The 16921-nt window shown below is 39.0% G+C and overlaps 1 protein-coding gene across 1 annotated transcript in view; it reads left to right on the top strand.

The window, feature by feature from the left end:
- The window catches only part of thsd7aa (thrombospondin, type I, domain containing 7Aa), a 103113-nt gene that overhangs the window by 40542 nt on the left and 45650 nt on the right, over positions 1 to 16921 (top strand). The window contains exons 7-9 of the mRNA XM_042435695.1: positions 5278 to 5472; positions 10472 to 10712; positions 14653 to 14768. Of these exons, the coding sequence (XP_042291629.1) occupies positions 5278 to 5472; positions 10472 to 10712; positions 14653 to 14768 (552 nt within the window). The remainder of the gene's footprint in view (positions 1 to 5277; positions 5473 to 10471; positions 10713 to 14652; positions 14769 to 16921) is intronic.

Raw genomic sequence — 16921 nt, 5'->3', positions numbered from 1 at the left:
TTCAGGAATGGCTTCACTATGAAGCTCAGCCAACACAACCACGTGAATTCATACACAGATGCAACCCTTGCATGTAGTTAGGTACACCCATTAAAGCCTTGGCAACCATAGTTATAATCACAGCTACAGGCAGGGCCATACCGTTGCCCCAGTCTGTCCCATCCATACATTAAACCTAACCCTAACAGAGGACAGGTACAGAGAACTTGCCTTCCACTATTTATATTCACATTAGCTGCAATAACACGGACTGAGTAGCCTACTATTACATTAGCAAAAAGCAGCCAGAGCAGGGGAGCACCCACTTTGCTATGGTCACAGCCAGTGATTGTGGCTGCTTTGGTAGTTTTGGCTTATTCTGGGAATGCAAAAAGTATTGTGAAATAGTAAAAGTAATAAAAAAAAATCCACTGTGACCTTTCAATTCTCCATAGACTTTCAATAGGTGTCAGTTTATGAAATATTAGGCCCACAATTATGACAAACTTGCAAAGTCATAGCATGTATGATGGATTTTTACAAGATTTGTTTTTTCCAGTCATTGTGGTATCTCCATAAGAAAATGGAGCCATGTATGTACCAGACAACTGTGCAAAATCTTGTTTTTGTTGTTCATTGGAAAGCGGAAGAAATCTGAAGAAATAATGCCATCAAAAATAAATACAATTTTTTCAATTAGTATCAGTCCAGGCTCTGAAGTGGACGCATTCAAGATCAAGAAGAAATATCCTAAAGTATCACTTATCTCCATCTTTTGCCTCTTCCATAATCCTAGAGTGTTCTTTATTATCAGGATCCATTTAAATGCAGTTTCAGCCCCAGTGATAAAAGGAAAAACAGCTCAAGGTGACCTCATCTTCATCTTTCTTTCTTTCTTTCCTTCCATCTTCTGAGAGGCTCTCAGCTAAAGAGCAGTGGGCTTCCTTTTATGGCACCCTGTTGAATCAGACTTATTGCTAAATTAGATTAGCACAGCCTGCTCCACACAGTCAGCTTGGATTTAGTCTGCCTTTCTTCCCCATTACCTCTGACTGCATGAGAGGCAATCTCCCCCGGATGTTGCAGAATTGAATAGAGGAGATGTCAACCTCCGTCTGGTACATTTCTATCAACAGAGGTTCAGACAGAGGTTTGACTTGTCTGATGTGTGTAATGTTAAAAAGAAAATTGTCCCTTTGATCGCTTCAATTGCTTGCTGAGCTCAGGGTGAACTGATATCACTTCAGCTTCTCAGATCTGTGAGTTTAGGGGAATGATTTTGAACACCATGAGGAACAGCAGAGGAGAAAGGTGCTTTATCTCAAACACTTCCTTCCTGCTATGCTACAAGGCCTCTTTTGATATGACATTCATTTATGCTGAAAATCATTTGTTTCTGTAAAGGTGACATTTTTTGTTACTCGGCAATCCAGTCTATTCCTGGAAGGCATTTTAGCTGTGGATGTAATACTGTAGCTTCATGCTTCAGGAATGGGTGCTCATTGGATAATCTTGTGGGAAAACCAACCAAAATCAACGCCTTCCAACCCATATAATAAAACAGATTGTTTGTCATTGCCCTTCAAGAAAACAGTATGAGTGTTTTCTGATCTTGTGCCCCTTTCATCAGGACAATATCTATCGTCATCTCCTTCCAGAACAACTCATATGACCCTCACAAAAAATGTCTGATCTTCCGCTGTTTTAAGGTTTGGTTAAAGATCGGCAACTAAAACTTCAACAACAAATACTGTAAATAGGTAAACCATGGTCATGGTTACAAAGAATCACTTGATTAATGTTAAGAAAAGATCGTGGCCATGGTTGAAAGAATTGATGAAAAAACAGTAACACCTGCACATGGACTCCAAATCCAAAATTTTTCTAAATGAATAAGGTTTGATTCCAGTTGGATCTTCATCAGATCAAAAATAACCAAACTTTACTATTTTGACCTGATGAAGATCCACTGTAGATCCACAGTCCTAGTCAGGTCTTTATCTGAAATCAGTTTAAATACAATAGAAATAGATTTGAGTACATTTAAAGGATAAAGCTAGTGATTTTCTATATTTTTCCTATTGTCAACAAATCTCATATGCAGAGTCAAACTAACAATCAATTCTTCCTATACACCATTGCACTGGGTGACATGTTACTTCTCCCCAAAGGCAATGGTTATGTTGGTGTGTTTAGAAACTGCTCCAAAGACATTGTAGCGCCTTATATGACACCACTGCACATGCACAGGAACACGGCTCTGTTTATAGAGCTTTGCTAGCTTACATGCTACATATCACAACCTTTTGACTTTGTGCAACGTTGTAAATTTCTCAAAGAGGTACACAGTACAAAGTCAGGACGGTTAAATTTGTATATAGGTTGTTTACAGATGGAACATTTTTCCTGATGGTGTTATTAAAGGGTCATTGTCACAAGAAACATCAGGATTGATCCTCTGGGCACCAGTAGTATTCACCAAATTTAATGACAAACAGATCGGTAGTTGTTGGGATATCTCAATCTGTACTTAAGAGTTGAATGGATTTAAATATAATCTCAAAGATGAGCATGTTAAAAACATGTACAGTGTGTACTGTTAATGGTCTCTGGAAGTCTGACTCTGCTCATTGTTGGTATATGGGCCAGGGTAAACTGGCACAGGTGTGTTAAATTATCAAGTCCCTAGTGGCAATGCTGCCACTAAGAAAAGACATCATGAAACCCATCAGTGTCATACTGACACTTTAATGATTTCCTCCTGCACCTATCACATGGAAGTTTTCTATTACCCCTGTCGGGGCTCCATACATCCCCCATCTCCAACGCCACCCTACCCCCACAGCCATGTGGCATCCCTCAGAGTTTCTCTTGACTGGCCTCTTATTGATGTCTTGTTGTCTCCTTCTGATGAAAATGGATCTGTTTTTTCCCCGGGGTCCCAGACATGTCATTCGACTCACTGGTCGCCATTCTTCCTTCCCTTCACAATGAGATTTTCACAGATATGGTCCTCAGGACAGGATGGGATGGAATGGAATAGGATGAGGGGAGTAAGGAGAGTGAGGACAGCCTGCAGATCTCGATCAATATAGGCCGCATTAGCAACTCAGCACCCCCACTCGTCCAAAAACAAATCCACCAAACGACCTCAAATGTAAACCAATATACCTTCTCAGACATCCATTTCCCTTAAGCCATTTAGGACAATCTGTATTTAAGAACGTAATCGTCCTGCAACTCAAGCTTAACCTCCAAGGCTCCAGTGACAGACCTGAGCTGTTCTGTAAAGAAATTAAAACTTTGACATTAATTCAGCCAACACCTCTAAATTAATTAACACTTTGTATCCATTTTGTTTCTTCGCAAAGTGTATGAGCACAACTTCCCAAAGTCTTGTCATCACAGTGATGTTTCCAGTTGAATCTGAAAACCTGGATGAACAAGTCCCCTAAACTAATCAACAAAATATGTCCTCAGCATTTATTGATCTTGGGCCTCAATCGACAGGATTATATAGGTACGATTAGGTAAGATTCATGCCCTCCATTACTTACAAATCATTGGTACAAAAATGATTTATTTGACTGTTTCTGATTTGCCACCACTACACCCAAGATTTGCTTAGATTTAGGCAATATAAAATGCATTAAAATTATTCATAAGGTACTTGACTGTATAATTTATTTATTGAAGTGATTGAAAAATTATGCAAACACATTAAGGATTAGACTGCTTACAGTATGTTCTGTATGTACGTATGTGTCAAAGATTGTTATATTTTGGGCTCTTTTGGGCTTTTCTACCCATACAAATGTACAAAATATGTGTGTCCATTTTTTTTTTATAAATGCAAGAAAATTATCCTCTTTTGAAATGAAGATTCATGATGTATCATTTCACTGTCACATGGAAAGAGCCCAATGGAAGATATATTGCCCTACATACTCCCCACAGACACATGTGATTTTGAAATGAGCATGTTTCTGTGCATGCAGCTTGTATGGTTACTAATCAAGGCATTATTTTAATATGCACAACTTCATTGTTGAAAAAGCTGGTATTCATTCATAAGGACATGAATATTTCCTTTTGGTTTGTCTATTGTGTGTGCACAAGAAGCAATGCTCCTATCCTTTTTTCATTGATTTTGTTCTTCTTTGGGGGTGAAATAGAACTAGGAGTAAAGGTGTCTTTTGGAACCTTCCAAAACAGACAATCATGGCCACCTCACACAGTGATTGATCAAATCACTGCATACTACTTTTACATCTCCACACAAAAGTATGCAGGATTCAATGCTGAACACTCTCCTTCATGGAGTGTTCAGCATTATCCCCATTTATTATATATGATTCATCATTTCCCCCCCTTCCTCTCTGTGAGATCAGGCTTTTTGACCCACAGCCATAGACTCTTTTACCTTTCAATTTGGTCAAATGACACCTTTTACAAACTATTTTGTGTCAAGCATGCCTTAACTTTTCCTGTTGGATCTCTGCTACTATGTAATATATACTAAGTTTTTCAAACTAAACAACAAAATATATGTTTCCTATTTACAAATGACCCACATTAGGATTTTCTAACCTTATCAGTGCTTTTTCAAAATGTATACAGTCAGCCTTATGGTTAGGGTTTGGTTAGGTTTAGGCACACAAAAACTCCTTGGTAAGGGTTAGGCAAAGATGGTGGTTTAGTTTAAAAACTCGGTCAGGGTTAGGGAGAGGTTGTAGTCATGGTTAAAAGAAACTGACATTGACGATGGTGAGAAATGGGAAACAAACAATCTCTCATGTCAAAGTTGCATGCTTTGTTGACCATCCATCCACCCATCTATCTTGACCTCCTACTGACAAGGTTTTGCATTGCTGCAACAATTTCTTGCTACTTCCACCTTTGCTCCTTGATAGACAGTAGTCATGATTCACACAGCTACTCGAGGTCTTTGTCAGTAAAATGTAATATTTAGACATTTGAACAAATGACTGATGGCTTTCATTTTGCTTGTCTTGCGAGTAACATGCAATATGCTTCATTTGCACTTAATTTACTATGGCACAGCTATATGGGTGAGACTGTCCTCCCAAGAAAAACAACACAATAGGTCGTAATGTCAGTTGCCCAAAAATGACCTGTTTAATTTGGAAGACTTGCAACTTTGCAACCATTTTTTGAGTTAATATTGGGAATATGAAGCACATTTAACCTTTCAACACTTTTTCTCATAGTTTTACTTGGATTACCCAAAAAGCCTGACACTTTTTAGTACTCAACATGTGCCTTTTTTGCATCCAGGTGAATATGTGGAGAGGCAGCTCTGCCGTGATGCCATCCTGCCCATGCCAGCCATCTGTGAGGTGCCTTGCCCAAAGGACTGTGCCCTGAGCCCCTGGACTCCCTGGTCTCTCTGCTCTCACACCTGCTCTGGAAAAAACACAGAGGGCAAGCAGACCAGAGCTCGCTCGATCCTGGCCTATAACGCAGGAGAAGGTAGGAACTGCTAGGTCCTGCACTAAGAGAACAAAGCAGCATGGGACACACTGGTAGAGTTAGAAAGATTTATCTCTGTAGGACAGATTCTTTAATTAATTAGGAATCAGCCAGCTATCCAAAAAGATCAGTATTTATCGTCACAAACCTATGGTCTAATAGCTCAGAGTGGTTCTTGTACCACTGTTAAAATCCCAGTCCCCGCTGTATTTCTCATTTGCCTCTCCCCCTTATATACTGCAAGAGAAATGTCAAAGTGAAATGAATTATTCTGTGTGTTCCTCTGCAGCGACTGCAAAAGTTGTGGCGTGGGTTACTGTGATGCAGGGTAAGAAGTGACTGGAGGGATAACAAGCCCACAGCACTGCTGCAAGACTAAAGCTCAGTGTTTATATTCACATTGTCAAACTTTATTGTATAATATGTTCCTGCCTTTAAAAATTCACAAGGGTTCTGCATTTACCTCTCTTCAAGGTCCTTCCCTGCTGTCATTGGTCCGTCCAATCTTTGGTACATTCATTTTTGATGTTGTAAGATGACGGTTGTCACCCGAGTGATTTTTGCTGATGTACAGTAGTGCATAGTCTCCATATGTTTAATTAGAAGGGAATAGAAATGTGGCTACCTTGATGTTATCTCTTTCCCCAGATCTGCAGGCCCAGCAAAATCCCTGTGCTTTTAGAATAGAAAAAAGCTCTTACACCCTAGTCGTAGTAATGACTATTGCTTAGTATTAAATGTTTCAAACCCCAAGGTGTGTAGTGGGTATCTAAATGGTGCTGGCATGATACAGAAGTGAGTGCCTCTGGGTTAAAGCCCAACCCTCCGAACTGCCAATCCCACTGTGAGAATCAAGCCATTCTCACCAAACCTCGTTATGAGAAAAAACGGGAGGCTGCACAGATGGTTAGTGTCTGGCTTGGCAGAGCATCCTAATTTTATCTTTTATGGCCCCGCTATCATTTTAACAGCTCTTGTCGTCTCACTTCTGGACCACATTGAGTGACATGCTGTCTTTGGCATATTCACAACAACACAGCATCCATACTGGAGTAAGGAGATACCTCATACATAATGGATTTCAGTGTGAATGGATACTCCCACCCCATCAACCATGCTGGGCTTCACGAGGAAGTCCGTGCCAGAACACGATGCAGGCCGCATGCTGTGCCTTGTTTATTAGCTTTCCTAGTATTTAGGAGGCAGACAGTGCTGCAGTGTTAGATGGATGACAAGCACACAGACAGAGCATGGAGCCAGACAGGTTGATGTTGTGTGTACTGAATGAAGCGTCAAGTCACATAGACCTTTCCCGGCCATCAGCTATAGTACACTGAGACAGGATGGAAAGGGCCTCAGTATTCAGTATGGGTCACAAAGTAGAGTAGGGAGTAGTGGAGTAATTAAAGAGGATTAAAGTACAAGATGCTCCCTTTACAAGATTTAAATCTGTCTTCAGCTGAGATTTGGAGTTAGCTGCCTTAAAGCTGCTCTATGTAAGAGTTTTAATAAAGTCCAGCTTTCTTATACACTTTGAGGAGATAGGATATGTTCATTTAGAACCTTTCTCAATGAAGATGATTTTTTTTTTACACGTAACAGTGCTATGAAGTTATTTTCTTGAGATGATGTTTAATTCAAAATCTTTTAAAAACCTGGGTCATAGTTTTTGACCAGCATTCCTATCAGTTATGATAATATTTTATCTTATCAACTTAAATTTTGAGATCTATTTTTGCAAGTCCATGGGGCTCCCCAGACACAGACAGGTTAAATCAGTCAGGTTACCAGTAAACCATTTATTTGAACTACTAATTTGTAATAGAAAATAAAGCTCAGTTATTTGTCTTCTGATTACAAGTCTCACCAGACAGCAGGTATTTTATTTATATAAATGTGCCACAGCCCAGTTTACTCCAGTGGACATCCAATTTGTGCTATTTGTCTTCCTAGTCCATGGAGACTGTAACCACTTGAGTATAATTTCTATTGACTGAAACATTGCGGCCGATGAACTTTGGACTGACCCAGGGTAGCTTTCGCCAACCGTAACTCCCCCTCAAACCACACATTTATGTTTTTTATATTTCTGTTGGTTATGCATTAAATAAATAAAATACCATGCGTTCATTTGTGAGCTTTAGAGATATAGGCACAGCTAGCTGTTTAATCACCTGCCAGCTTCAGCTCCGTACCTCATGCACAGACATGGCAGTGGTATCTAACTCTTAGAAGAAAGCAAATAGATGTATTTTCCAAAATTGAATTACAGTATTTCTTTAAGATTATATGTAAGTCTTCTAGGGAAAAATGTAGATGTTTAAGCAGAATAGTAAAAGAATAGTTAAGTAAAAGATACAGACTGCAATGAACCATTAGCTGTACAATCACGCTGACACAGTCACACTGAACACTAATGTAAGTACCTAGGTAGCGTGTTGGTACAAGCTAATTATTCAGGTCAAGATAAACATTGAGAATGACAGGAGGGATTATGGCCTGACAAGATAGAGTTGAGTAAATAACTTAATTATCCACACAGAAAATGTGAAGGCAATGATGACGATAGAGTGTAGACTGTTAAAGAATTGTCTAATATATAGACAAGACAGCAAATGTGACATAGCTAATCTGCCGCTGTTTGAGCTGTGCATTTTTCTAATAAGTGTTGAGTTTAATTGGTAGCACTTAAATATTTATCAGCTCACTATTTAATTAGCCAATGAAGCAATAATGATGTGTCCTTCTAGGTATTAATGAGCTCTGAGTCTGATAAATGACTGGCCCTGATGAAATCCAATAATATCTTTTATAAATGACCCTGTGAAGGACATTACATAGAGGTCAGCCTGTCTGAGGCTTTCTCATGTCCAATTCAGAGGCTCTATCACTGACTGGAAGACGTCGTTCAATGACTTCTGAGGCGCTAATGACTGACCTTCTCCTCAGGGGTTCTCTTTTCCCAAGGTGATGGTGGCTGCTAATGACAAGGTTTTGTGGTGAACAGGTCACATGGTGTGCACACCCCACCTGGGTCCATATCCGGGCTTCTGACTCTGTATAGACATTCTGCCCCCTGGGCCATCTCATCTCTGTCAATCCTGCCGACTGGCCGGGCCCCTAGAGACCCCATGGTTTATCTCTCATGCTGCCTCAGCTTTGTTTGTTTGCCAACAAGTCATGGGAAAATCAAAGCTAAAAGCTAATCTATAGCTCTGCACAGTTCCCATTATCTCTGATTGAGATGCTGTAGGTTGCTCCTGTTTATCCAAACACACTGCACTTTGATGTGGTGTTGGGTTTATATATTTGTTCTCTCATAAAAAGAGAGAAATGGAACCTGATAAATGTGCAAATTGTCATGCAATAATGCAATTTTAAGTGGCAATGTACAAATTCCTCTTTTAATTTTTGTTTCCATCCTTGGTCAGCTACACTGCAGACATCAGTATAAAGTCAGGCATTATGCTCCATTATTATTATTTCCTTGCATTTTCTATTGATGAAGCCTGATTTTTTGCATATGGTTCTCTTGGCTTTGTCCAGACAAGTTGGCGCTCACTCTTACTAACTGCCCAGTTATTTGTCTACTGATTCCAAGCAAAAGTCCCACCAGACAGCAGGTGTTTTATTTAATATGAATGTACTACAGCCCAGTTTACTGCTTACAAAGTGAACATCCAATTTGTGCTCTTTGTCTTCCTAGTCTATAAAGACTGCAACCACTTAAAATTTATATTGACTGAAAGATTTATATTTATAACACTGTAAGGTGTTTATGTATACACCTCATAGTGCACACATAAATCTTAATATATTAGTAATAGTAAGTGTGATGGACTCGAAGTCCCTCTATTTAGCATTTAAAAGCAGTGTATAAAAAGTTAATAAATAGTTTATAACATACTAATGTAGTCAGAAGCAGATATAGGCGTTTATTAATGTAGTGTATTTGTCAACAACTATAACTTCTGTGGGCACTCACAAGTGGATGCTGCTGTATAAACAGATAAGGAATGACTATAATTAAACACAGTTGTAATAATATAAAATATGTCATTGTAGAAGTTATAACTGCTAATAAATACTGAACATTAATAAATACTTAAAATGTTTTATTTAATATTTATATGATGCTTACAAATTCTAAATAGGGGAAGTTAAAGTAAAGTGTTACCCAAAATAAATATTTACAGAGAGGCACAAGTTATAAACAAGATTAAACAAATATGCCCTTAAAAGTTCCCACATTTTCCTTTGATTGGAGATAGACATATCATGAAGACAGGCCATTAGAGCTCTATATATACAGAGCAAACTTTAAAATCAATTCTAAAAGACACTGGAAGCCAGTGCAGCCTGGCTAGAGTGCACATGCCAACTGGTATGTTGGCATTTCCTGGTATCCATTGCGCTTAAAGTTCTTGGCGAACCCTCAGACTAGTGCAGCCTGTGGAGTGAGACTCTTTACTTGACTGTTAGTGTGTGCTCCTCATCATGTCCAGCTATTAAAGGCAAGCATCCTTGTACAGTAATATTGCTACGTATTATCAGCTCAGTATGCTAGTTTCTATCTACCTTTATCACCAATTCTAGTCAACTTTAGAAAACTACAGCAAATGATTTCTTTCTTCTTTTTTTGGTCTTCTTGTTTTGGTCTCATATAAACATTAGAGAAACATTATCACTTTAGCAATGGTACTAATTTCCAGTTGGCATTGGTTGATGTATTTTGCACAAGTTTACTCTCCTCTTGGCAAAACAATCGACTAAAAGCCAAGAGTCAAGACCGAGTCTAAATGGAGCCATGACCGAGAACTCATCCAAGATAATAGACTTCTAACAGACTTTTTGAGTCACTTGGATCTTAGACCAGACTACCCATTTGTATCCAAAAGCTCTAATGAAGTTTCCTATGTCAGTGTTGAGGTAAGGGTTGAGTTTTTGTCAGTATTACAGCTACAACATTGACACTGGTTTGTGTGCCAATATTTCTCAGGTGGAATCCAATGTCCCAACATAAGTGCCCTGCAGGAGGTGAGGAGCTGCAACGACCATCCCTGCACTGTCTACCACTGGCAGACTGGCCCATGGGGGCAGTGCATAGAGGACTCCTCCATCCCAGCCACCAACACGTCTGTGGGCCGAACACGTGGTGATGATGCCTCCTGCTCAGTGGGGATGCAAACCCGTAAAGTCATCTGTGTCCGGGTCAATGTGGGCCAGGTTCCTCCCAAAAAGTAAGATTCCCCATAATTACACATTTTAGAGTTTAAGCGGGATCTCATCTCTGTTACGTATACTGTAAAACAGGATTATTCAATTGATGTCCATGTTATTACTACCATATACTTTATGCTCACAGTTATGGTGGAAAGCAAAATCTCCCTTCCAAGGCTCAGATTACATGAAACTCTGTTGGTTAAATCATTAATACAAAAGAGCAACTGTGTTAAAAAGAATAAGAATTAATTGATTAAACATCAATGGTTAAAGAAGAGAGGTTAACCATGACTTCTGAGGAGCACTTCAAGAGAAAAATATCAAATCACTGAGCTTAAAACTTCTTTGTCATTACATGAGCTCCTGCTGTTTCTCTGAAGCTAAAGATTACACTTGGTAGAAACCTGACAAAACATTCAGCAGTTTAAAATTTCATTTTCAGTATCTGGGTCAATTTTGGATGAATTTGCCAATTGTGGCAACATGCTTTGTTCCCAATTCCAACAGGTTTTGAATTTGCTACTGCTCTGCTTCATGACTGACTGGCTTCTTCTCTACTGGCAACAGTGAATTAGGTTCATGGGTATTGTAGAGGCATCAACCATACCAAATTGATGGAGAAAATAAACTTTTTGTGAGGTCTCCTTAACAATCATTTGTCTTTTTAACTTATAATGATGAAAAAAAATAATAATGAAAAAATGGGTGAAAGCACATTTTCAAATAAATGAATAATTGACTTTTTATCACATATTCTGATTCTACACATATGTGCGTTAAGATATGGTTTGTGTCTTGTGATTCAAAAGTCTATCTTGAGTAAAAGTAAAGGATTCTATAAATGAAGTAAAACAAAATAGCAAGGTTAGCATGTGGAATGTTAGCCTGGTTCAAGAGCCTTGTATCACCACCCACGTCTCCTAGTCGAGTAAAGCTTTAATGTCCCAGAGGGGTAGTTTGGCTCAGAGGCAGCAGTCAGTAAGAATAAATGCAGAGAAATACCACAACAGAAAAAAACAAAAATCAATACAAAGAAAAACACAAGCACACAAACTTAATGCCACTGTTACTGTTGTCATTCTCACATGTCACTAAAACCATCCAGAGAAAGCAGCGAGAAAAAGGAAACTGAGGGACACCCTGTCACATCCACAGCTGGTAACAGGATTAAGAATGGGGACGTCATCCTCCTACATAGTGAGCTTCCTGGTTACATCCATTAAAAATAGCAATAGGAGAAATTACCATAAAAATGGTGAAAAGCGAGATTGACATAGTTGTACCAGTTGTTGTACAACTATGTATGAATTAACAACGCTTGAATCTACATATTACCTTGATTGTTGGACACAATGTCAGACAGAAAGAAAGAAGTGACATGAAATGGCGGTTCTTTATTATCGGGGTTGGCTGAAAAATTAATATTGCTGAAGTTTAACCCTTATGCAGATGTAAGAGTAGTCTTTACAAACTCAGTCAAATCTGCACAGCATGACGGTATAGTTGTTCTACACCCTTACTGATAACTCCTCAGGTGGTGACATAATTAACAGTGCTTCAGGACTAACACTTTCATTTGTATAACTGAAAGACAGCCTTTGTTATTGGTTGCAGACTTTGTTTGCACATGGCACATTGTGCCGTTTAGTCTCCTGGTTAGTCTGTTGTTGCTTGTGTCTGGCAGAGGTGTTAGCTGATGAGCTGCTGGCCAACTGTTTTAAGCATCTGGGTCTGTTTCCCCCCTGAAGGCATCTGCTGGGAACATGAATTATCTATTTATTTATTCAACAGAGTGGGAGCATTATTCTGGCAGCAGAGCAGCACTACGCAGGCAAACCCCGCTAGCCCCCATGCTGTGTATGGAAATTAATCTCACTTTTTATTCCTGCACTTACTCCTAAACCTACTGTTACATGCTGAGCAGTGAGCCTTCTGCCTTGGGACACACTTTCACATCAATGGAGAGATGGGCACCCGGTTTCACCAGCAGCACCAGCTGTGACCAGGATGTGAAGACTGCTGCCAGTACACACAAAGTGGCAATAGGGCATTCTAATGCATTAGCATGATAGCATAAATGAAAGATACATTAGGCTATTAATTAGGTATGTATGTCTTGCTTTGTAAAAGACACCTTGTTGACCAGTATGTGTGCATATCAGGTGTTTGGTATTTTCTTGCAAAAATGTATCTTGCAATGGGAATTCTCAGCAAAGCTAATTTTGGGGTTGATTCTTTGAAAACAATGCTACTAGTCTATAGGGAAGTGATTTTCATGATTTGGAGGAGGGTTATGGTTGATAAAAGTAACCCTGTCAACACACAAGAAAAATGATAAACCCCAGAGTAAGTACAGTGTGTACAGTAAGGTTAAGGAAGGTTAGTGATTACAGTTAACAAAAAAATTAACATTAATGCCAGGTCTGTGACAGATCACAATCCCCAGTCTCCTGCATGAAAGTCTGACATTCTTCATGTCAATCCACCACCCAGACCTTCACACCTTTACTTTTTGCTACACTATTTTCTACATCGGCACTGAACATTGGCACTTGATGTAAATCTTGAGGACAGTTGGAGATGTGATGCATAGCATTTTCAACATAATTTTATCATTGTGACTGCGACATGTGGAAAATTACCATAAACAACTCATATTTTTTCTTCTCACAAAATATTTTTATGCTTGTGTTTCTCTCCTTGGGCATCTTTTTTGTCATTTTTCATCAGCTTTTTCTCTCCTTCTACTCATTCCACTCCAACCACTGCAGGATGTTGACAGTTTTAGCTCCATGTGCAAAGAAAAAATTGCACTAACTGCCATGATGCAATGTCAAATCAAATCATAACCATCTATAATACAACCTGGAGACTACAGACTACCTGTCTTCTGCACTGTGTTGGATACAGCACATATTCTGACACGTATACCTCAAAATGAATGTCATTGATTTATTGATGATAAAAACACAGTGAGCGCAGTTGATATTGGGATATTTTGTTTTGGCTCTGTATTACAGCACATCACATTTTATAACAAACACAGACTATGAGGTTAGACTGCTTACAGGAAAAACAGCTTTAATTTGAAGGTATTTAACATTCAAATTGGCTGAATCATGTAGAAATTGTCCTTTTTGCAGAAATACATATATAATGTATTGTGATATCCTAACACTGTTAATATTTTAATTGAATTAATTTACAGACCCAGTGAAATAAAAACAAAATTATCCCAAGTTCATAACATGTAACCCTGGGAAAATTGTTAACAAAAATTCCTCTCCAGTAAAATGGGAGCTAACCCATCACATTATATAAAACTGGCCCTGGAGTGTGTCTCATAGCCAAGCAGTGTCAACACAGTTGAAGTAGTCACTATTATGAGAGGGGAGAGAAGGCAAGAAAAGAGACAGTCAGCATAGGCGAAGTGGTGAAGAAAACGGATGAGGTAGGGTAGGGTTAGGGTCAAATCCAGAAAGCAATAGTAGATTTGGTCAATGATGTGGCAGAAGTATCCGGTAAACCGAGGGTTAAGGTTAGGAAGCTGTACGGGGATAAGGTTGAAGTGACGACTGACGAGGGTTGACAACGACAGCAAAGCATGTATCCAGGAAAAATTAGGGTTAGGGTTAGATTGTGGTCATGTGTCCACTCCAACCTCCGCTCTACTTTGTTCCAGACAGAGAGGAGTCATAATTCAGTTGAACAAATGACTAATACTGTTCTTTTTCTGTAAAAGAACAGAAATCTTTCCCCCACTGCAGCAGTACACACACACACACACACATATAGCCGCAGTCTCACAAAAAGATTCAGTGCTTGAATCAGGCACATTGGGGAGCCTCCAAGCGAACTCCCAGCATGGCTCCTTTTGGCTCTGATCCAACACATCTCTATCAGATTTTCAAGGGTACTCTGTGTGTGTGTCTGAGCATGTCAATGATGTACTTTCAGATGTCCGGAGAGTCTGCGCCCAGACACCGTCAGGCCCTGCTTACTGCCATGCAAGAGAGATTGTATGGTCACCCCGTACAGCGACTGGAGCACCTGCCCATCAACATGTCAAGCAGGTATCTCCGACTCTTTATTGGCTTCAGTACAAAGAGTGAGGCTTTACAGGGTGCCACATAGGCCAAATGCAGCAGTATCAAGAGAGAAAATTCATTAAAGCTGGTGTATGACTGTGTTTCTCAGTTAATGAAGCATGCCAAATATGCTCATCATTATTTTAGCACCAGCAGCCAAATAATAAAATCATCATGCACACTGAGACGGAATAACAAAAATTCCAGTTCTATTTGAGATGTGACATGTTTAATAGATGTTATGGAAATGCAATGTTTCCAACATAAAATGCTTCAGTGATCAGGGTTTCCCTGAGGACACTGGCTAGTGGAGGTGGAAGGCATCATGGGGAAAGGACTGACAGACATTTTATGCTTTTCTAAGGTATTACTTTGTAAAAGGGTAGACAATTACAGTGATGTTAGTAGAGGCCGTTGCCAATCCAGTGGGGGCTGCCCACAAAACTGCTGCAGGAAATCCTGATAGTGTTTGATAACTTGGAACCCATTTGCCGAACAAAAAAACATGTTAAGAGAGCTCCAAAACATTTCTCAGTTTAATTGATTGACATTTGTGTGACTGTGTTTGAGTTTTGCTATACATTTTGCCATAGTTATTTCCCAGAGGCATCTGCTGAACAAATCCTTAAATCTTTCTTTTATCCTCGATTTATATTGTATCTATTATCTTCTATTTATATTGTATCTACTGTATATACCGTATATCATCTGTTATGTAGAAGTTCATTTAAAGTAATATACAAATTATAAGTTGGATGATGACTTACACTTTCCAAGTTTCCCATCAGCCATAATTAAACCTTCTTTTTAAAAGTGTAGTTGTCACTTTAAAAATTATATGCAAATCTATTCTAATACCTGTTAGCACAGAACTTGAAGGAACAAGCGCACTGCTTGTATTAAACATTGGCAAGAACAAGTCATAAACACTAGCTCTAAACACAACCCTACAAAGCTAGACATGGTTAGTGGCTTGGTTGATTCCTACTGTCATCTTGAATTGTCCTGTAGGCTCATGATGTACAGTACTTTTTTATAACTCAGTCAAATTTGAACATATAGATGTTATACAGATGCTGCTGGAATCACTGTGACTTAGTCCTTCCTGTAATCCAATAATATTTGTCTGTACATTCATGGTTAGGGTACAAACTGGAACAGCTTGTAGCTTATGCAGCAGAAGGACTCACCAAAATTCACCAAAATGTAAAGAAATATAGGCTAAAAACCTGGGGCTAAGCTAACTGTCATCACCACCAGTAATAAGGCTAAAATGTGTCCCATCAATATGAACCCTGACACTCCCCTTTATCCATTCATACGTAGATATTTTACATATAATACATACAGGAAATAAATCTGTCCCAGAACATTGTCACTGACATGCCAGTTAATGGCATTTCTGACTACCATAACCTAATTTGAAAATAATTAAACTAGATAAGACATGTAGTGACTATGTCAAACATCTGTAAATAAAGGGAGTAAAGAACAAGCAAAAACAGCTAAGGGTTCAATGGGTTTAAAAGTATATCAACTGAAGGGAAGATGCTGGGGTTTCTTGCAATTTTGCACAATTTTGCACAACGTAAACGTAACTAAACATGATAACACCCAAGTAGGTTATTCTACTATTAATGTTAAGAGCAGCAAGGACAGTTAAGCTATATTTGTTTCTCTTCCAAATTTCCTTCATTGTTGTTTGGTTTAGTCAGAGTCCGCTGCAGACCTTACTTCACATCGTGATTTACTGTCCCTACCTATATATCATGAGATTTACCTGTGATATTCTGGGGACTTGTCCAGGGTGCACTTTGGGATAGGCTGTAGCCCCGACAACCTTGAACAGGATAAACAATTTCCTGATTTCCTGACTTGTAAATACATTGTGAGAGTATAGCCATCCATATTTCTGTCCCCTTTCCACCTGAAAGCTCTTTATTTTTGTATAATGTGCATTCTGTAAACCATCACAATTCTTCACAAATTAGTCTCCAACATGAATCACCAGTACACTGGCATTGTGAGAGCTGTAATGTGATCAGATAGTCCTGTTGATAGTCCTAGGCGTGGACTTCCTGTAAAGTCAATAACCTCACCACCAGTGGAAGTATATTGGATACCACAGAGAAAATGAT

The sequence above is a fragment of the Thunnus maccoyii genome, chromosome 15 (genome assembly GCF_910596095.1).
Source record: "Thunnus maccoyii chromosome 15, fThuMac1.1, whole genome shotgun sequence".
Classification (NCBI taxonomy): Eukaryota; Metazoa; Chordata; class Actinopteri; order Scombriformes; family Scombridae; genus Thunnus; species Thunnus maccoyii.
This window is presented reverse-complemented; position numbering and strand designations above follow the sequence as displayed.